The 22,455-nt window shown below is 42.3% G+C and overlaps 1 protein-coding gene across 11 annotated transcripts in view; it reads left to right on the forward strand.

Moving 5' to 3' along the window:
• The first annotated feature begins 1,147 nt into the window (after positions 1-1,147).
• The window catches only part of Agfg1 (ArfGAP with FG repeats 1), a 55,349-nt gene continuing 34,041 nt past the window's right edge, over positions 1,148-22,455 (forward strand). For 3 of the 11 annotated variants that reach the window (XM_036173767.1, XM_036173770.1, XM_036173773.1), the window contains exons 1-2: positions 1,149-1,438; positions 19,082-19,175. In XM_036173767.1, the coding sequence (XP_036029660.1) occupies positions 1,272-1,438; positions 19,082-19,175 (261 nt within the window). In that variant the 5' untranslated portion in view covers positions 1,149-1,271. Of the gene's footprint in view, positions 1,439-19,081; positions 19,176-22,455 lie in introns of all 11 variants that reach the window. The other 8 variants (XM_036173766.1, XM_036173768.1, XM_036173769.1 and 5 more) reach the window with 4 other exon arrangements.

Genomic DNA, 22,455 nt, shown 5'->3' on the forward strand with positions numbered 1-22,455 from the left:
GGGGTAGACCATTGGGAGCCTGAAGGGAGAGTCCGGGGGGTGGGGGTGGGGGTGTGTGGGGTGTGGGGTGGGGGTGGGGGGAGGGGGCACAACAGTACTTCGAATGACCGCTATGAAATACAACATAGTAGTTTGAATCAGCACAGCTCTCAGGGAGCTGAGCTGTAACCTTAGGGACTGATCTGGGTCAGTCTGGCTGGGGAACTGGGGAACGTGTGACCAACGTGAAATTGCTTGCCAGGGGTGATCTGGCCTTGTCCAAGCGGGAGCCGTTCCCACTCCTCTCAGCCTCCCTGGACATCTGGTAATGTGTAAGGATTTTTGGTTGCCGTACTTTGGAAAGAGAGGGGCCACGTGGTCATGGCATTTAGTGGCTAGAGGCCAGGCATGCTTCCCCTCCAACCATGCCTTACCTAGGACAGCCCTGACGCCAAAACTAAACTCTTCCAAAACGCCAGAAGCGGTTAAGTTGAGGAGCCTTGCTGGCTACACAGAGAACAGCAAGGGCAGGAAGGAAAAAGAAGTAAGCTGTGCTAGAGGGAACAGACCTAAGTCTATAGAGTGGCTGAGGGAATGAAGCGCAAGAAGTCGACCAGGCTAGTCTCTGCTAGTGAGGAATTTGGGGGTATTACTCCTAAAGCAGCGAGAAGCTCTCGAACATGTCTCTGCCATGGAGGATGATAGCCTCGGCGAGGCGCTTAGCACGTACAAGCACTTAGCACGTACAGGCACCCAGCGGGTGTGTATGTGTGTGTGGGGGGAGGATGGATAAGGTCTGTTATTTATTGTCACTATTGTGCCTTCCCTACCCCGCCCAGCTTCGACCCCTGCCGCAGCGTGGCCCGCAGTGACTCCTCCCGGCCAGCAGAGGGCGCCGGCTCGCACTTGGCCGCTGGCCGCCCGAGGCGGGCCTCCTCTTGCCGCTCTCCCCCTCCCCACCCCCCGCCTCGTCTTTTTCCCCTTAGGAGAAGTCGGGAAGGTGGCGGCAGCAGCAGCGGCGGCGGCGGTTGTCCCGGCCGGCCGGTTGGTGTGACCGGTCGGCGCGCGCTGCGCAGCGTCGGCGCTTCGTCCAGCCGGGCGGAAACCGAGCCGGAGGCCGAGGCCGAGGCCGGAGCCGGAGCCGGAGCCCGCGCGGGCGGAGGGAGGGAGGGCGGAGGCGGCGGCAGCGGCCGCGGCCAGGGCGGCCCGTGGGAGGGAGCGCGGGCCCCCCCCCCCCCCGGCAGCGCCGCCGGCTCCCGGCCCTGCCGGCCTCCTCGGTCGGAGCCGCGGCCATGGCGGCCAGCGCGAAGCGGAAGCAGGAGGAGAAGCACCTGAAGATGCTGCGGGACATGACGGGGCTGCCGCACAACCGCAAGTGCTTCGACTGCGACCAGCGCGGCCCCACCTACGTGAACATGACGGTCGGCTCTTTCGTGTGCACCTCCTGCTCCGGCAGCCTGTGAGTGCGGGTAGGGGGTCCGGGGGACGCGGCGGGCGGAGGACACGACGGGGGTTACGGGCAGTACCGGGCCGGGATGGCGGGGCCCCTTGGGATACGGCCAGCCTGGGACTCGGGATGCTCTTTGGTCGGGCGAGGGTCCAGCGTCGGGGTGGCCGGCGTGGGTGGGGCGTGGGTGGGGTCGGGGTCAGCGAGCGGCCCGCCCGGCGGAGCATCCCGTCTTCCCGCCGCACAGCGGGCGTGGCCCGGCCTCGGGGGCGCAGGGCCGTACCGGGCCTTTTGTGCGCCCCGCAGCTCCGCGGTTTGCAACCCGGCCTCTACCCGACGCCGCGGAGCCGGTGGGAGGGGGAGAGAGCCGGGACGCCCAGACTTGGGGGATCTTTCTGCGGCCCACAGCACCTAGGTAACTGGGACGTGGTGGTGGTGGGGGCTGGGGCGGAGAGCCGCGTTAAAACGACTTGGTGTTTGAGATGTGAATCCCAGGAGAAAAGTTCTCCCCAGAGGATGGATTGCGTGAGGGGGAGACAGCCAAAGCACGAGGGTTGTGGCTGCGTGGCTCCCAAGTGTTCTGAGTTGGGGAAAGTTTTACTGGAAATGGGGTATCAGGAGTTTGATGAGATTTCTGGATCAGTCCCCAAGTGCCCTGGCTGTGTGGAGAAACGGGGACAGGGAAGACAATATCGAGAAAGAAGAAGATGGGGATGGCCGCCTGAAATTACTCAGATGGTTGATGTCTGGGCTTCTCTGTATAAGCTGTGTTTTGATGGGAATTTTTGTAAATTTCATTTGGAAAGACTGCAGGTAATTCTGGAACTGATTAGCTGCTCTTATACACTAGTATCTTGAATTCAATATAAGCTTGTAGTTAATATTCCTTGGTCCTATAAAAAATATTGCTGCGTGTGTGTGTGTCTGTCTGTGTGGGCCATGAGTTTGTATATTTGGGTTCACTTTTACTGGCTGAGCCTTTTCCCCAGCCCTCCCCACATTTTTGTTTGTTTGTTTGTTTGTTTTTTGTTTTTTTGAGACAGGGTTTCTCTGTGTAGTTTTGGTGCCTGTCCTGGATCTCGCTTTGTAGACCCGTCTGGCCTCGAACTCACAAAGATTCGCCTGTCTCTGCCTCCCGAGTGCTGGGATTACAGGCCAGCCCGGCACTCCCCACATTTTTTATTTATGAGATTAATAAAAAAAACTACATCACACATGGGAAAACGAATTTCTAAAAAGTTGGAAAATGTTGGACATGGCCAATAGTCCGGTATTGGCTCTTATTTCCCCAGTTTTAAATTTGGGCAAGGAGGTGTCCTTGGTTCTCAATGAGCATTACATTATTTTGGGTGGTACTTAGTAGATTTTGTGTGAAGCTGTAGGGTATAGTGGTAGATGGTGCGATAGCCTTAGTCTCTTGGCATTTACATTCTAATGGAGAAAGTGGGAAAGCATTAAAAAGAGTGACTGGATGCTATGCTGAACTTGTGTGTAGGATAGTAAGAGAGCCCCACAGGTAACTTTCAGGTTTGTAGTTAGGGAAACACTCAGAATTTGCCACAGCTGCATAGCAAGTAGGAGATAGTGTGTGGCTCATGGTTTTCCTTTATAAATGAAATACAGTTAGAGTATTGAAGTCACTTATGCTATGCAACTTCAGTGCCAAACTTAAGCTGATAGTCCGATTTCCTTAAATTGTACTTTACTTTAATATATGTGTAAGAAGTATGTCCTGTGTCTTCCAAACACGAGGTCCTTTGATTCATTTGAGCCTTTCTTTGGGTTGGGATACATACATGTTTACATTTGTATAATTTATTTATTGATTATTTTGAGACAGGGTTTCTCTGTGTAGTTTTGGTGTCTGTCCTGGATCTCACTCTTGTAGACTGGGCTGGCCTTGAACTCACAGAGATCCACCTGCCTCTGCCTCCTAAGTGCTGGGATTAAAGGCATTTCTCACCATCACCAGGCTTATTGGTATAATTTTTTTTAAGTTACACTTGTTTATATTGTTTGCACACACACATACATATGTTTATTTTTGTGCACATGTGCATACATGCATTTGTATGCACCATAACACTTGTGTGGCTTGGGTGCTGTCCAAGGATGGCTTGAGGGAGTCAGCTCTCTCCTTTTATCATATGGATCCTGGAGCTTGAACTAGGTCATTAGACTTGGTGGCAAGTCCACTGAGCTGTCTCTGGGCTCCCAGTATAATTTTTATTTTAAGGGATTTTTTTTTTCACATGAGTGTCTTTGGAATATATGAAATTCCATATATGGAATATATGAATATATGAAGGTTGGTTTGGAGACTTCACAGAGGATTTGATGTTTGAGGGAAGATCTTCAAAGACAAGTTCCAGGTAGTAGCAGCTTTCGTGTAGTGGAAGAGAAGAGTACTTAGGAGCTAATAACACTGCTTTTCATTTTAACTCTAAAAGCTGTGTAATTAATACTGAAAATATCCACTCAGCACTTTCTCCTATATGAAATAGTGAGAATAGAAGTTTCTGTTGCAAATTGGGTTTCCACACTGAAGAGATAGCACCTCATACATGTCTGGTACACAATAGATGCCCAGTAGGGGTTGCTAACAAAAGAAATCGGAAACAGAAAGTTAGACACTGACATGAGAAGCATCTTCATCAGAGTCTGTCAGATCCAAGTTTTGGACTATAACCTGAAAACTGACTCAAAAATATGAAGGCAATTTGCTGATTGAGTTTAAATGATATTTCATCCCCTCATCTGAAAAGATGGTTGCCCTCAGCTCCTGCAGCCACAAACTGCACTGGAGTCCAGGTGGGTCAGCCAGTCACTAGCTACCTTGAGCTAGTGCCCTCTGCATGCTCCAGCCTCAGATTCTTGCAAAGAAATTGTGATGCTGCAGCTGAAGCATTTGGAGAAACTAGCTCCTGAGGATGTTTATCTTTGAAAAGCCATAATGCTGAAAAAACAATTAGGAAGAATGGAATAATAATTATGTATTTCTCAGGTAGATGATATGGTATAATGTATAATGTATAATGGATCCATCCCTTGGCTTCAGATTTTAAATTTGTGATGGCAGATTTTGTGTGTGTGCTCATGGCTGTTAAATGGGAATAGTACATGCACTGTATTAACTTACTGAACACATACTGTACTTGAATAGGGCTAAGCAGTGGGGTGTAAATAAGGCTTGTTGGCTGCTGTTTGATTTCTCTAGTGGAATGTCACTGTATAGGTAAATAGTTTCTGCCATGAGTTCTACATTCTAGGATAATAAATAAAAATTTTTTGAGACAGGGTTTCTCTGTGTAGCCATGACTATCCTGTAACTTTCTTTCGCTTCCCTGCCTGCCTCTGCTTCCCGAGTACTGGCATCAAAGGCGTGCGCCACCACCTCCTGACTTATAACCTATCTTTTATCATTCCCTCAATAATATCTTTGTTTAAACAAAGCCACTGTTTATTGCTGATACTACTGGACTCAGCTAATCACTCCTGTTCTTTGTTTCTCTCCAGATTTCTGTCTTGTATGCTCAGATGGTGCTCATTCAGAATAACTCAATGCAAATTCTGAAACTTACAAAGAGACTTGAGATTTAGATGCAGTTGAGTTAGGGAGACACACTAGGCGTGAGCTGACTTGCTGGTTTGTTTCTCACTTTCTCTTTATAGAATACTTAAGTTATGAATAGGTACAAATCATAAACTATTAAACAGCAGTAAAAACTTGTCTTCATGGGACTGGCTGGGATTCTAACTGAGCATGCTCTGTGTTTACTCTCCAGGACTGAGGCTAGGATGTGGCATTTACCTTTTGTTGTTGGAGACAGGGTTTCATGACACTCAGGTTGGCCTCAAACTCACTGTGGGTTAAGGATGACTTTGAACTCCTTTGATCCTGCTACCTCTTCTTCCCACGTGCTGGGTCACAGGCATGCGCTTCCACATCCTGCCTCTTGTTTTTGTTATTTTGTAGTCCACACTGGCTGTAAGCTAGAAGTAGTCCTTCTGCCTCAGTCTCCTGGGTACTGGAATTATTGGTGAGCTGCTGTGTAGGACCTAAGGACTAGTTTGGGATGGAATTATTTGTTTTGTGCAGACTGCCAAGGGTGGAATTCATAAGTAATATGAGATTATTTTGAAAAAAAAATATACATTGTTTAGTGAAGGCTTAGGCAAAATAAAACAGTCACATTTGAGAAACAGTTTGCCTTTTTTTTTTTTTTTTTCATTTTTCTGAGACCGTGGTTACCATATAGCCAGGATGGCTTTGAAGCCAGGATAGCTTTGAACTTGCCATACTTCTTCCTTAGCTTATGGGATTACAAGTTTGTGCCACCATGCCTGGCTCCAGACAGCTCTTAACCAGTGTAGAATTTAGCTGGAAGGATGTCTCGCCATCAGATAGATGCCCATTGAGCTAGACACTGCATGGAAGTCAAAACAAGGGTTTTCAGGAGGTGGGACAAGGGACAAGCAAATCTAGACTGATCTTTTAAAAAAACTTTTTTATTAAATTTTTAAAAAAGATTTATTTAATTATTATGTATGCCGTGTTCTGCCTGCATGTATGTCTGCACATATCCCTGCAGGCCAGAAGAGGGCACCAGATCTCATTACGGATGGTTGTGAGTCACCATATGGTTGCTGGGAATTGAACTCAGGACCTCTTGAAGAGGTCAGTACTCTTAACCTCTAAGCCATCGCTCCAACCGACCTTTTTTTTTTTTTTAAATGAGGAATACCTGATGCATTTGTGAAAAACTCCTAAGGACAACTTTGGGATTGGATATCTTTACCCCCGGTTTCTTCCCATTGTTTATTTTTCCATTTCAAACGGTCAAAGTAATGAAAGCACAATGAGAATTTCTCTACTATAGTGGAAATTAATGAGGCAATTCTACGTAGTTTATCAGCTAGTCCAAAGAGGTTTATTTCGGGTAAATTTACAGCAAGTTAAGGGATCCTGGAGAGGTGAGGTGTAGTCCAAAGTGGTTCTCTGGAGAACTCTGACATGGTCTTCGGTCCAGTATTCAGCATCCGGGATCATGAGGTAGGCAAGAGAGCGAGCACATATGCATCTCAGGTCTTAAGGAGTCCCTGTCTCGGCCACACCCTGGGTGAGGGCAGTACTGCAGGGGTGCAGCCCAGACAACCACCCCTACACTCCACTGTGTGTATAAAAAGATGAGTCATTTATAACTTTTAAGAACGCCGTTGTCAGTTGCATAGTCCTTATGATTTCCTTTCATTGCCCTTTTTTGCTGCAGAGACACCTGACTTTCCATGATGAAAAAAAATGACTACTTTATAGCGGGGACAGTAAACTTGTTCAAATTGTATAAAACACTGGGAGTGATGTGTATTGCTAGGGAGACGGTAGTCTATACCTTTAATCCCAGCACTTAGGAGTCAGAGACAGGCCAATCTGTGAGTTTGAGGACAGCCAGGGCTACACAGAAATTCTGTCTCGAAAATCAAACAAACAAAAAAAGTTTGAAGGTAATTTGTTTAAGACTTCTCAGTAAAGTATTAATCCTTTTGATTAATACCATCAATCTTTTCTAAAGAGACGGTGGTAATTATCCCCTTCTGTTATGGTTGCTTATTTTTGAAGGTGCCTTAACAAACTGGAATGTGCGCTAAGGAATGTGATGAAGATAGTACAGACTTAAACAGGAGCGAGATGAGTTTTCACAGGAATGCTGTTCTCTTAAGAAGAAAAGTCTGGGGAGGGTGGGAACACTGTGCATACTGTTCCTGTGGAGATAATGTAGCCTGTTGTAGTAAAGAGTTACTCTGTTTCAGGGAAGTGCATACCACCTGTGCAAGAAAAGGAAAGGAAGCTTTCTTAGAATTGTCTTGTCTAGAGCTGCTTGTCTTTTCTCCACTTTTTGTTGAATTTTGAAGTCCTTTTGTGGAATTAGAATGAAAATTAGTGGGGCTAGTAATGTAGGAACACGTGAAACCATTTTTCTTTCCAAGCTTTTAATCTTGTAGCTTCTACTTTTGAACACATGTTCAATAGTGTTTTCTTAAAGGTTGCTGGTGTATAGTCAAGGATCTTGAAATTCTTAAAGCTTATTTAAGTTTTATAGGAATATTTTTCCCACCAGATGAAAAAAAATCTGTAAGTATGTGCTAATTAAGTTTAAATTTGAAGAGTAATTTGAGTTTATTTTAATGTTACAGGATTTACTTAAAGAGTACCACATACAATTTTAAAAAGTAAAGGCTGTGGACAGTAGTCCTCTGCAAGAGCAGCAAGAGCTTTTGACCATTGAGCTGTCTCTTCAACACTAACCCCAATTGCTGATGACCATAAAAAACATCTTAAGCCCTTTTGGCTTCTTCCATATTTATTGTTTTTAGCTAACACAATATTCCTATTCTCCTTTCCCCAGGTTTGGCTCTTTCCAACTTTTTTACTGTAGGAGGAAGATAGGATTTGGCTCTCCTGTTCTCACCTCCTTACACAGCTTATCTCTCCTCACTTTTTCTTTTTTTGGTTTTCAAGACAGGGTTTCTCTGTAGCTTTGGAGCCTGTCCTGGAACTCACTCTGTAGCCCAGGCTGGCCTTGAACTCACAGATATCCACCTCCCTCTGCCTCCTGAGTGCTGTTGCCTCATATTTTTAATTGTCTAGTTTTATTCGTTTGAAATCTTTTGCTTTGGTGTGTGGATAAAATTACTCAGCTTTTAGATATTTATCTGTGGCTGAGGTACAAAACTTCTTTCAATGTGATAAGACATATTAGTTTATTACTGAGTGGGTGTGTGAGTGTGTTTATTATGTGAATGTGCCTGTCTGGAGGCCATAGGCCATTGGGATGCCTGCTCTATCACTCTCCACTTTAATTCTTTGAGACTGACCAAACCTAGAACTAGGCTAACATTCACCAAGCTCAAGGCACCCAGTTAATCACCTCCATCCCCCAGCCCTGGGGTTACAGGCCTGGGTTAGCACACCCAGTTTTTGAAGTGATTTCTGGGGAATTGAACTGGGGGCTTGTGCAGCAAGTGCTTTTACTCACTGAACCATCTTATCCTTGCCCATGTCAATTGCGTTACTGGTTTTTGATAAGTCATTTCTGGGTCGTGCTTGTAATCTGCTTCAACAGTGATGCTTTATAGGCCTCTGTACAGCTACCGTCTAGGGATGCTACTTCTGACTTCATTCTGAGTTCCTTATAGCTCTGGGCTCTTTGCTGGGCCTCCACTCCAGTATTTTCCTGATTAAGGATAAATGGGGAGTCACTTTTGCAAATGTGGCTGAAAATGTCTTCTGCTCTTCAGCTTCAGTTGCAGGTGATGCCATTCTTTTTTTTTTTTTAAAGATTTATTTATTTATTATACAATATTCTTCCTTCATGCCAGAAGGCACCAGATCTCATTCTAGATGATTGTGAGCCACCATGTGGTTGTTGGGAATCGAACTAAGGACCTCTGGAAGAATCGCCAGTGCTCTTTACCTCTGAGCCATCTCTCCAGCCCATGCCATTCTTATGATTCTCTGTGCCATGTTTTCTTCCCTTTTTGAGAGTTTAGTTAGTTAGTTAGTTAGCTCTTTTTTGTTTTTCTGAAACAGGGTTTCTCTGTGTAACAGCTCTGGATGTCCTAGAACTCACTTTATAGAGTAGGCTGGCCTTGAACTCATAAAGATTCACCTGTCTCTGCCTCCTGAGTGCTGTGATTAAGGGCGTATGCCCACCACTACCTGGGTGTTTTTGTTTTTTAATCTCTGCTGTTCTAAACTGTGTTTTGAAATGTTGAGTATTTTGGTTGGTATAGGTCTTTTGTTCACTTGTGTTAGGCCTTTTCAAATGTAAAAATATGGAGATGGCAAGGTGGACCAGTGGGTGATGGAACTTGTTGTGAGGACTGATATGGTAAGAGAGAACTGAGAGTTAGTTGTCATCTACTGCCATATGATCAATAAATATATAAAAATAGGAAACTACTCATCAGTAATCATTCACCATTATTTACACTAAAGTTACCTACACCATTAAATAACATTCTAGTATTATAAAGTTATTGTTCTTAACTATTAACGCAGACACAGAAAAGATGAAGTCTACTTGTAATGAATGAGTTGATAAATAAAAAGCAAAAGCAAGCAGATCAGTTATTATTTGTTTATTTTTCACATCAGTTATTTATATTGTAAAATGTTTAGCCATTTATGTCTACAGGCTCTAACTTGCTAACACCCCAGGTGATTGCATTTATATAAGCAGTCTTAGATATTTCTTGAATCATAGCCTTTTAATACACAAATTTCAACTTTGTATAAAGGAATGTTTCACTTACAAATCCATTTAAATCTCACTTAGCTAAATACAACAGCCTAAGTAAGGATTTGTCTAGCGTGTCTGGTGGCAAGTTAGTAATGATAACACTTTGCAAATAAATTATTGTATTATGTGATGATAGAAAAATGAATTCTGGTGTGGCTGCTTCCCCCCCTCCCCCATAGGGTTTCTCTGTGTAGCTTTGCGCCTTCCTAGAACTAACTCACTTGGTAGCCCAGGCTGGCCTCAAACTCACAGAGATCCGCCTGGCTCTGCCTCCGAGTGCTGGGATTAAAGGTGTGCGCCACCACTGCCCGGTTGTGGCTGCTTTTAAACTATTTCACCTAAACTGTAAGAATCATATATTTAATATCAAATGTTACGGCTTTAGAGAAAAAGTTAAGCTTAACATAAATGATTTTGATACAGAGGAAATCAGGGTCCCATTTTGGCACTCTTAAATCTTACAGAAGAATTTAAGAATGGACTCAAATGGGAGCTCAAAGAAAATTTTATTAGAGTTTAAAAGAAAAACTCCTTGGGCAGGCAAGCTGTGAAGGAGGAGAGAAGAAAACCATGCCATTTAACTGGCATGGAGGTCAGACATGTGGCAGACAAGCGAGCAGGCACATGGTAGGGAGGGGGTCTAGAGGAGTGAGGAAGCCCAGAGTGCTGGGGGAAACCTGTGCTGGAGAAGCTTGCTTATGAAGGAGAAAGAACACAGAAGTCATGCTGCTGTTTCTCAGTGATTCAGAAAAGTGGGCGGACTCAGAAGCTGCTGCAGCAGGGATGGGATTCTAGGGTGGAAAAGTACAGTCTCCACCTAGCTCTGCAGCATGGCTTACGGTGAGCCTGCTAGGGTGGTCCCCTGGCCCAGGTGATTGACCTACTCTACTGGAATGTTAGGTCTCCACATAGGCAAGTGACTTTATTCTTGGGGCCAGAGGAATCTCCCTTAATGGGTCTTTCTTATGAAAGTTTCTTAGGTTTCTCAGAATGATGGATTTTCATAGATGTGGTCTATGAACCATGGTTTTTGTTTTGGTGAGGTATCATTTCTTTAAAGATTATTTTAAATTTTAATTGGACAAAGGTAGGGTGTGTGTGTGTGTGTGTGTGTGTGTGTGTGTGTCTGTATGTACATGGGAGTGGGAGTGCTGTTGGAGGCCAGAGACATCAGCCACTTGACATGGATGCTGGGAATTGAACTTGGTCCTCAACAAAAACAGTATGTTCTCTTAACACTTGAGACTTAATTGCTGAGCCATCTCTCCAGCCCTGGTTATTTGTTTAGTCAGGTTTTTTTTTATTTTTTTGGGTTTTTTGAGACAAGGTTTCTCTGTGTAGCTTTGCACCTTTCCTAGAGATCTCACAGAGATCCGCCTGCCTCTGCCTCCTGAGTGCTAGGATTAAAGGCGTGCCAGACACCACTGCCTGGTTTGTTTAGTTAGTTTTTTAGACAGCTCATTATATAACCCCAGCTGTTTTGGAACTTGCTGTGTGGATAGACCATGCTGGTCTCTAGCTCACAGAGGTTCATCTGCTTTTCTTCCCTGGGACTGGGGTTAAAGGCATGTGCCACTATTAGGCTGGTGAACATTTTTAAAATATTTACTTACATAAGTATCTAGACAAACAAAAACTTCCAGAATAGTCCTTCTGCATACCAGTTAAAAATAAGTTCTGGCCGGGTGGTGGTGCCTTTAATCCCAGCATTTGGGAGGCAGAGCCAGACAAATCTTTGTGATTTAGGTCTACAAAGTGAGATCCAGGACAGGCTCCAAAGCTACACAAAGAAACCCTGTCTCGAAAAAAACAAACAAGCAAACAAAAACCCCCACAAAAAACAAATAAAAATAAGTTCTGATTGAGTAATGACTGGGGGATCCCCCAACATTTAGAAAATGCTGTTCTTCAGTACAAGGGAATACACTATGATATCAAATACTTGATTTTGTTAAAGGAAGCAACTCCAGAAAGCTTTCATTTCATTTACTCTCTTAACTGGTGCTTTTGATGGAAAACAAAAACAAAGGAAAAAAAAAATCTCAGCAGCTGTCAGTACTTCCAGATCTAACATGCCATACTTATAGGTAGAGTGTAGTTACTGTAGTTACTATTTACAACCCAGATTAGACACGAGCGTACACACACACACACACACACACACACACACACACACACACACACACGTCAGAAAACAGTGCCAGCGGTTATTGGACAAGAGTGCTAGTTAGTCTTGTTACAATATTTGGGTATTTATATCTGCCTCTTGCTAGCACCTGCCACCCATCTGAATGCTTCCATTTCATCCATTCCTGTCTGGAAACTTTTGCCAAAGCTTCTTGATTTGTTGGCAGCATTGCTATTGAATGAAAAAAGGAAATAAAAAAGGTATGGTATGGTGGAGGAGATTATTTATCGTAGATATGAGGGAGGGCACAGCCAGAGGCAGAGACATCAGGGAGAGTCCAGAGTGGACATGACCCTGAGCCTGGCCATGTGAGGAAAAGGGGAGGAGGGGAAGGGGAGAGCTAGGAGACCAAGAGGTCAGGAGGATGGACAAAAAGGGCCTGGGATCCAGACTGGCTGGATTATATAGGGAAGGGCAGCCCAGCCCTTGGGCTGGAGAACTTTAGGGTAGGGGGTGAGGTATACCAGCCATACTCTGTAACAGGTGAGGACTGAGGGATACTGGGAGAACTTGACGGCCAGGTCTCCTTTGATATGTTAAATAGGTTCCTCTGTTGTCCCAAGTTTGAGACCTAACAGCTGTATCAGTTTCAGTATCTATAAAAATCTTTTTGTGTTACTTGTCCTTTACCATTTTCTTTCTTTCCTTTTTTTAGAATTAAGAAATGGTTGGTTAACTTCCACAGTCTTGTTTTCTTTGGCTTTCCGAATACTGCCAATATGTAGATCCTGCCCCTTACAAGGAAGTGCCTTGCACTCCTTTCACCACATGTTGACCCAGTGCACATGCTCTGGAGGCTTTTCCTCTTCAGTTGTTCATCTTTCATTCTGTCTCTTTCCCATGTTTTGCATTGCAGTTACTAGGAGCCATATATCTTTTAAAAATATTTTTATTTTATAATTAATTTAATTTTACATATCAGCCACGGATTCCCCTGTCCTTCTTCCTCCCACCCCCTAGAAGCCATATCTTAACCAATGGACTTGAAGAGTTCACTGCTAAACTTGTTTTGCACCATGACTCCAGCAGTGTTTCTCTATTGAGTTGAAAAGGTTTTTAATTAAAATTCTTTTTATACTTGATTTGGGAGTTCTTTTTTATTTTTATTTTTAAAATTTTTTTATTTTTATTTTTTTATTTATTTTTAATGAACTTCAGAGGTGTGTGCTGTCATCCTTTTGAAATGAGAAGGCCTGACTTCCAACTGTTCTGGAGTCAGGTTGTGGGCATGAAATTTGTCGTTCAGTATTAGGTATGTCTGATAGTCAGTTTTTAGCATGGAGGCTAACAAATCCCCAGTATGCTTGTGTCCATGGTCTTTCATAGAATTTGTCTAGCTAAAACTTTGCTTCAGACTTTGCTCAGGGCCTGGTGAGGGGGTAGGCTAGTAGCTGTTGAGGAACTTTGCTGTGTTGTGATCCTAGCTGCATCCATTCTCAGTTTATCTTCCTGTGTGTGTGTGGGTCCGTGGTGGAGATCAGTGTCTCCCATTTGGTTTCTCCAATTCTGCAGGAGCTAGCTCTGTTGTGGCTAACTCTACAGTCAACTGCTGCTGGCATATTTATGCTTGCTTCTTTGTTTTTCATACAAGGACTTACTGTATTTATTGTCCAGGCTGGTCTTGAACACCTGGCCTCAGGTGACTTTACTGCCTTAGCCTCCTCAGAGGCTGTAACTATAGGCCCTGGCTTGGCATGTTTAGTTTTTTCTTCTTCCAAAGTTTGCTATTACAGAACAGAGTGTGTAGGGCCTTCAGTGTTTCTCCTTCCCTTGTTTCTTGTAGGCTGTTCTTTGTACTCTGTGCTGTCCTTCCGGCGGGATAGTGAAGATCTAATGAATATTCTGCTGTTGCCTTTGTTCATCACTGTTACTGCTGAGTGTCAGTTCCTTACTTGAGTATTGTTTTTTAGATGATTGCCCTGAGTATTATAAGGGTCTTGTGATTGTGGCTTTCTACGAAAAAAACAAACAAAATAACTATTGTGCCTTACATTTAAACACACACACACACACACACACACACACACACACACACACAGAGACAGAGAGAGAGAGACAGAGAGACAGAGAGACAGAGAGGGAGGGAGGCTGACTTTGCACTCTGGATGGATGAACAGTCAAGTACATAGGTGTCTTGGAGCCTACAGTTTGTGGAATCTTAACCTACTAAAGGCATCTTCTATCTGTTTTAGATTTTAAATGTGTTTCTTTTTGGGGGAGCAGGGTTTCTCTGTGTAACAGTCCTAGGTGTCCTGGAACTCATTTTGTAGACCAGGCTAGCCCCGAACTCACCTGCCTCTGCCTCCCAAGTGCTAGGATTAAAGTGTGTGCTACCACTGCCTGGTTAAATGTGTAATTTTTATAATGTGATATATGTGATTTATTTTAAGTAAATAACTAGGATTAGGATATATCTAATGTCAAATTAACTTTATTACTTTCTGACAGTAGTATTAACAACCACATACATTTCTGTAGCCTACTAAAATATTTTAAGCAGCTTCTCCCTCAGTAGGGAAAAAAAAAAACTATTAATAAATCAACCAGAGGAGCTTTCATACTCATCTAGCACCGATTGGTATTTGAATCAAACAAATGACTCTTTGAAAGACTGAGGCATAGTTAAGAGCATACTGGCAGACATACTCAGTGAGTCATACCATCTGGTTACAGTCATACCTGGGTGGTGGTCATTAAAACAAAACTCCCGGGGATCTGTATATGACTTAATTATACTGCAGAAACATATTGGGCTCCACTGGCAGATTACTTTGGAACTTAAAGCCAATTAACTGGCATACATGCTTTCAAAACATCAATGTTGCACTTACTAAATGAGTCAAAAATTGTTGGCCCAAATTTGGAGACTTAAAATACGTATTTTTAGAGTTCACGGTGGGCATTGCTTTAGTATTGACTCTGAAAAAAATGATGTGACTTTTTTTCCCCCAATGCTTTCATCAAATAGTATGACTCATATCATTATAATGAGCTATTTTGTAAGCACTATATTCATGTGATAAGTAGACTAGCATGAGGAGAAGTGGCATCAGCTTCCAGGAGTACATGCTAAGAATATGTCAGTTTTGACCCACTAAGGATTCTGGCTTTTTTTTCCTCCCTTTTTCTTTTTTCTCCTTTATTTCTTTGTTTTTGTTGTTTGTTTTTTCTTTTTTAAGACAGGATTTTACTGTGTAACAGACCTGGCTGTCCTGGAACTCTCTCTGTATATCAGTCTGGCCTTGAATTCACAGAGATCCTCCTGCCTCTGCTTCCTGAGTACTGGGATCAGGGATCAAAGACGTGTACCACCACCCTGGCCAGGATTCTGTTTTTGTTTTTAAGAGATTACATTTGGTAGGTAGAGAGACAATCTGCTAGCTGGGCATGGTGGTGCACACCTGTCATCCCAGCACTTGGGAAATGGAGGCAGAAGGATCAGGAGCTTAAGGACAGCATGCATGCTACAGACTGAGTTGTAGGTGGAGTTGGGCACTGTGTGACCCTGTCTCAGGGAAAACAAAAGCTCACAACATTATAACTTCTTCAAAGAGTTCTAAGACACCCCCTCCCACCCCCCACTGTGTGTGTATGAGTTTTTGTTTTTGTTTTTTGTTTTCCTTGTAACTACCACTACAATCAGAACATGGAGGTGTTCCATCAGCCTGGAGAGAACTCTTAGGCTTTTCTCTCTCCCTGACTAGGATCTTTGGTTCTGAGAACAGCTTTTCAGTTCCTCACTTGTACTCACCATACCTGTAAGGTCAAGTCAGACTGCCTGCAGTAGCTTGTCCCTTTGTCCCTTTTCACTCTTTATTTCACCCCATTACATTACTTTTTTTTTTTTTTTTAAGCCATTCATTGTTTGAGAGGCAATTAGATTGTTTCTAATTTCTGTTATATATGATCTAATAGAGAAGGTGTAAACAAAAGTGGACAAGTTTGGGTGCAAATGTAGATTTATATCTCACTTGTGACCTTTATTACAAGGTCATGTGGCTTTGTGTGTGTGTGTGTGTGTGTGTGTGTGTGTGTGTGTGTGTGTGTTTTATCTTTAACAGGCTTGTCCTGGTATTCTGTTACACTGGTTTTGGAAACTGCAAATTCCATACTTATTAGTCACTGTTAAAACTGTTATTCATACTAACGTTCTGTGATTAATCAGCATTTTTTATTTGATAATACATAGTTGGAAATATGAAACGCTTTCTCAGGTATTATTATTGCTAAAACCTTTAAATGTGTCCCCTTTTCTCTTTTTTATTTTTTAATTTTTTTTTTTTTTGAGACAGGGTTTCTCTGTGTAGCCCCCCCCCCCCCCCCCTTTACTCTTACAGATTGACATTGTATGTTTAAATTTGCCTGTTTGTTGGGGTCTGTGTTTATTCCTTTGCATCTCAAAAATTTTATGTAGTTTTTTCTTTTTTTGGCTTTTCCAGACAGGGATTTTCTGTGTAGCCCTGGCTGATGTGGAACTTATAGACCAGGTTGACCTTGAACTCACAGAGATTTGCCTGTCTCTGGCTCCCGAGTGCTGGGATTAAAAGCGTGCACCACCACCACCACCACCAGCCTGTAGTTTTGTTTTTTAAAGTGTAGCTGATGTAAGTTTCTTTACTAAAAAGTTTCCTGGGTAATAAAAACTTTTTTAAATCTGAAACTACTGCCATTTTTATCTTGTTCTTCAGTAATGGCTTTTCTGGATTACAGCAGCTATTTCCTTTTCCACGTGAATATAATATTCTTATTCCCGATGAACAATGCTTATAATTTCATTTAAAGTCTTTGAAATTTTGACAGAATGTTTCTAACTGTAGATTTTATTTTCCACAGTTTCGTTAAACTAATTTATTGGATCTGAAAAATCTCAATCATTGTCTCTTCAGATGTATCTTCTTCATTCCCTTAGCTCTGTAGCTGTAGAACTGGTTTTTGATGTCTCTGAGGCTTCCTAATCATAGCCTCCTTTTTTGTCTTTATCTTACCTTCTGGTTTATTTATCCTTTTTTGCCTTTCTGTCTTCTGGTTCATTAATTTTCTGTTCAAGTATGTTTATTTTGTTTTTTGTTCTTTTTATAGATGGGCTCTCAATATGTAGTCCTAGCTGTCCTGGAATTTGCTGTGTAGACCAGGCAGGTCTCCACCTGCCTCTGCCTCTTGAGTGCTGGGATCAAAGGTGTGCGCCACCACACCCAGGCCTTTGTTCAGATATGTTTAATCTGCTTTTTTAACTGCTTTGCTGAAACTTTAACTTTCACATTTATAAGTTTTCATTTCAGAAAATTGGGATTTGAAAAGTGTCTATCTCCCTTCTCACCTCTTCCCCTTCCTAGAGAAATGGCTCAGCAATTATGTGACTGTACTATTCTTTCTAAAAATATTTTATTTTATAATTAATTTTACACATCAGCCACTGATTCCCCTGTCCTCCCTCCTCCCCCCCCCCAACCTCCCCCCCCCCCATCCCCCATTCCCACCTCCTCCAAGGCAAGTTCTCCCCTGGGGATTCAACTCAGCCTGGTAGATTCAGTTGAGGCAGGTCCATTCTCCTCCTTCCTGCACCAAGGCTGAGCAAAGTGTCTCAGCATAGGCCCTAGGTTCCAAACAGCCAGCTCATGCACCAAGCAAGGACAGGTCCTGGTCCCACTGCCTGGGTGCCTCCCAAACACTTCAAGCTAATCAACTATCTCACTTATCCAGAGGGCCTGATCCAGTTGGGAGCTCCTCAGCCATTGGTTCACAGTTCATGTGTTTCCACTAGTTTGGCTATTTGTCCCTGTGCTTTTTCCAATCGTGGTCTTGGTATCTCTTGCTCATATAATCCTCCTTCTTTCTCACTGATTGAACTCCTGGAGCTCCACCTGGGGCTTGGCCGTGGATCTCTGCATCCGCTTCCATCAGTCTATATGACTGTACTATTCTTGCAGAGGGCCTGAGTTTGGTTTCCAGCACCTCACACTGGCCTGGAACTCCAGTTCTAGGGATTCCTGTGTCCTATTCAGGCATTCTCTGGCACCTGTACTGGCATTTACATACCTCCCAATCCATACACATTCTTACAAATAACAAAACCAAAAGAATATCTTGTCTGTCATACTGTTAGCATCAAAAGAAGATATTAAATATACTAAGTGCCTGTGTAGGTGCTTTGTAAGTATTTTCTTTTACATTAATAACTTACATTTTTCTGGCCAGTTGCTTTGCATAATATAGTTCATTCTTGGTTATTTGTTGCTGATACTGTTTTTTATTCTTTAAATTTTTAACATTTATTTTGTGTATGTGTGTAGGTGTGGGTATGCCACAGCACCTGTGTGGGGGACAGAGGTCATGTGTGTGAATAGTGGGAGTCAGCTGTTCTGGGGATGATGTGAGCTCTAGGGGTTGAACTCTGGTTACCAGTGTCTTAACCTGCTGAGTTAGCTCACCAGCCACTTTTTTTTTTTTTTTTTTTTTTTTTTTTTTTTGAGACAGGGTTTCTCTGTGTAATTTTGGTACCTGTTCTGGATCTTGCTGGCCTCGAACTCACAGAGATGTACCTGGCTCTGCCTCCCGAGTGCTGGGATTAAAGGCGTGCGCCACCACTGCCCGGCCAGCCACAATTTTTTTTTTTTTTTTAAAACCTAAAAAAAAAAAAAATCCCCTTCTCAATGCCTACTTCCTATTACTTTGCTACTTTGCCTCTCCTTATTCCAAAAACGCTTTTACTTTTCTATCTTCCTTGTAAACACTTTTAAAAAGAGTTTATCTGGGCCAGCTACATAGAGCAATGCATAAAGATGCTTGCTGCCAAGCCTGGTGACCTGAGTTCAGTTCTTAGGACCTTGATCAAGATGGTGGAAGGAGAGAACTGACCTTTGCAAATTGTCCTCTGACATCCACATGTGCTGCTTTCTGGTGAACATGTGCATGCACATGTACCCGCCCACAACAGATATAATTTTTAAATAAAAATCAAAACTAAGTGTAAATCAAAGGAATATTGTGGCAGTTTGAATGCTAGTACTGTGGAGTTTAGCTAAATTTACTATATCTGTATGCTAAGCAATAGTTTAATATTAAATAATTATGTTTATGTAATGAAATCATAAGTTTAAATATACTAAAATGTTTTGAATAATTTAAAAATATACAGTAGTAAATTTTGTAAAATATTTTATCTTTTAGGAGAGGACTAAATCCACCTCATAGGGTGAAATCTATCTCCATGACAACATTTACCCAACAAGAAATTGAATTCCTGCAAAAACATGGAAATGAAGTAAGTATTTTGCAGTTTTCAAATTTGTTGCAGTCATTTTAATACTATTAAATTAGTTGCTTAAAATGATGTTTCCTTGTCTCAAAATGTTATTTTTGTGTTCTGTATTTAGATATTTAAGAAAGTTCTTATTTGATAACGCATTTGGAATTAATGCCTAAGTGTTTCCCCGTAATAAAAACTTTACTTAGAAGTAAAACATAGGTACTTAAAACTTAGTAGTGTTGGCTATAGAAGGCAGTTTTGGTGGATGTCAGTATCTTGAGGGAGGAAGATGGCGAGAAAGAGCTAGCTAGCTCTGTAATACTGCTCTAAACTTCTTAAGGTCTTATGTGAGGAGCTCTCAAGGCCATCTATCCTTTTAAACTAACATTTTGATTAGATGTATGTGATGTCTAGTTCTTACAGGTGCTCCCCAGTGAGAGGGTCCCTAGTTCTGAAGGGTAGCATGGTGTCATAGGGGAACTGGTTCCTGTGATCTCTAATGGGCTTTCAGTAATCTCATGCTGTTTGCTTATTTTTAGATTTGAATTTTGTTACTAATAAAAGTAGTGATCTATTGTAAAAATGGGTAAAATTAATAGAGCATTATGGGGTGCTTTGCCCATTTGTCTGTGTGAGGCCCTCTTTCACTTTTTCCCTAGGATAGAGAAGTGAGAAATATTTAGAGGGGAGAGAAACAGATAGAAACATAGGATATAGCTCGGGAGGGCCTGGATCATCATCCACCAGCCCCTTCTGTCTCTTCTAAAGGGCCTTTTATGGGAATGCTAAGGGGTGCAGGAAGAGACCTCCCCTTAGCACAGCCAAGTGTAGACTCTTCCAATCACCTTGTAACCACATATGTGGTAAAACAATCCACTAAAGCAGATCTCACTAGGAACCTCTGTGGGCCTCCACAGAGCATGGAATTGCTTTGTTGTGTTTTTGAGGGGAGGTTTCGAGACAGGGTCTTGCTATATAGCTCTGGCTGTCCTGGAACTCACTATGTAAACCAGGCTGGCTTCAAACTCACAGAGATCCACCTCCCTTTGCCTCTGGGATCAAAAGTGTGCACTGCCATGCCTGGAGGGAATGCTTTTTTAATCTTGGGTTAGCTCAGCTTGGTTGATGAAAAACATTATTTCACAGGAAACTCCTGTTTTCTAGAAAGAAAATAGGATGCCAGGCATACAAATAATATTCTCTTCCCAATGCTTTAGAATGATTACTTAATTTACTTAACCAACCAAGCATTGTGTAGTAGTTCATATGTAAACCCAGCACTTAGAGAGATCAGAAACTCAAGGTCATCATTGGCTACATAGCAAATTCTGGGCCAGCTGAGGCTGCACGAGACCCCTGTCTAAAACCAAATGAAGTAGAATTATTTGCCTACTATGATGCACATGTATTTTTGTTTCTAAAATGTTGAAGAATGAATTCACAATTGTGAAATGTTCTAAAATACATATTTCAGAGTCTAGAGCACACTTTAAAGTTTCTCATTTTGGCCAGCAATGAAGTATTTTGAGTTAGTAGATGATTTGAGTACAATATAGGAAGCTACAAAGCTGGATGGCATGGCTCACCAGTTAAGACCACATACTATTTGTATAGGGACTTGAGTTCAGTTCCCAGCACCTAAGACAGGCAGTTCACAACTGCCTGTAACTCCAGCTCAAGGGGATCTGATGCCTTCTTCTGACCACCAAGGGCTGTGTCTGTCTTTATCTGTTTGCCTGGTTATCCCCTTCCTCCAAAAAAATCTTTTTAAAACAGTGCCATACTTAAACCATATATTTAGGATTAAAATACCAGTGTCATACATCTTGTACACGAATGGACTTAAGTCTGGAGATGAGTGATTCTGAATTAGGAGATCAGAAAGTATATTGGTTTTGGCAGTGTTCTTAGGTCTTTTCTTCTCCCTCTGATTCACCATGGTAGAATTTCAGTGTGCTGGAGGATGTGTTTGATTGTTTTTACTATTGGAAACATTGTTAATTTAATCTGGAAAGCACCATGGATGAGTGATGGATAACTTGTAATAATGTATCGAATAGAACTCACTTGCATGCCATATGCTGTATATGGTCATTCAGACATTTATATAATGGCAAGCATGTATACAACCATATGCACATATAATTTAATGCTGTGTTACATGTATTACAGTTGTGTACATGTTAACTGCCAAAGAAAGCCATGCTTCCCACCCAGAACTAGTGGGAAAGATTACCAAGATTCAAGGCAAAAGGAATGGAAACATGAAACCCTCAATTGTAACTCTCAGTGCATTGGCTTATCACATGTATCCATCTTGGGAGATTATCCCATCATTCAGAACTTGGTCAAGAATTGTTCACTATTTTGAAAAACTATAAAACTAATGGTTATAGTCATAAGTGAAGTACCTCTGTATTGGGCTGCTAGTAGCTATGATAATGATTTATACTGTTATTTATAAATATGCACCAAGGCTGGATGTTTTACAGAGTATGTCTTTAGTTTCCATAGGTAGGCTTATAAATTATGTAGCTATTAAGTGTTTTTAGACTCTCATAGAATGGAAGCAGATGTAGTGAAATATATCTCTTATAAGTCATAGGGCACGGAGTGCCAGATGGTAAGGATATGGATATACATGACAGCAAGATTCTGTATTTATTTGCTGTGTTTTTGGCCAACAAATTATTTCACACACTTTTTCCACACACCTTACCCGGAAGCTTAGTCAACTTTTTGTCACTATAGTAATTACCTGAGGTAACCTGTAATGAGTAAATACTTACTTTGACTTTTAAATTTGTTTTTGTATTTATTTATTTATGTACCTATTTATTTATTTGGGTTTTTGAGGAAGTTTCTTTGTGTACCTTTGGCTATCCTGGAACTCTGTAGACCATGCTGGCCTAGAACTCACAGAGGTCCTCTTGCCTCTGCCTCCCGAGTGCTGGGATTAAAGGTGTGTGCTCCCACCACCCAGCTTTGTATTTTATTTTTGAAACAGCATCTCTTTATAGCTCAGGCCAACCTAGAAATTTCTGTGACACCCCCCCCCCCCACCCCATGTATCAGTCTTTGAATGATGCCTAGCCTTAAAAGGTTTGTTTTGGTTCAGAATTGTGGAGGTTTCAGCCTATGGTCACTTGGACTGTGGGAGGCAGCATATTGCAGCAAGAGCCTTAGAGCAACACTGCATGGCTCATTACCCAGGCAGGAAGGACAAGGGCTGGGCTTAGGGTCTCACAGTTGTTTTTAAGGGCTTGCTGTAATGACTTTGAAAACCTCCCATAGG

Source organism: Onychomys torridus, chromosome 23 (assembly GCF_903995425.1).
Source record: "Onychomys torridus chromosome 23, mOncTor1.1, whole genome shotgun sequence".
NCBI lineage: Eukaryota > Metazoa > Chordata > Mammalia > Rodentia > Cricetidae > Onychomys > Onychomys torridus.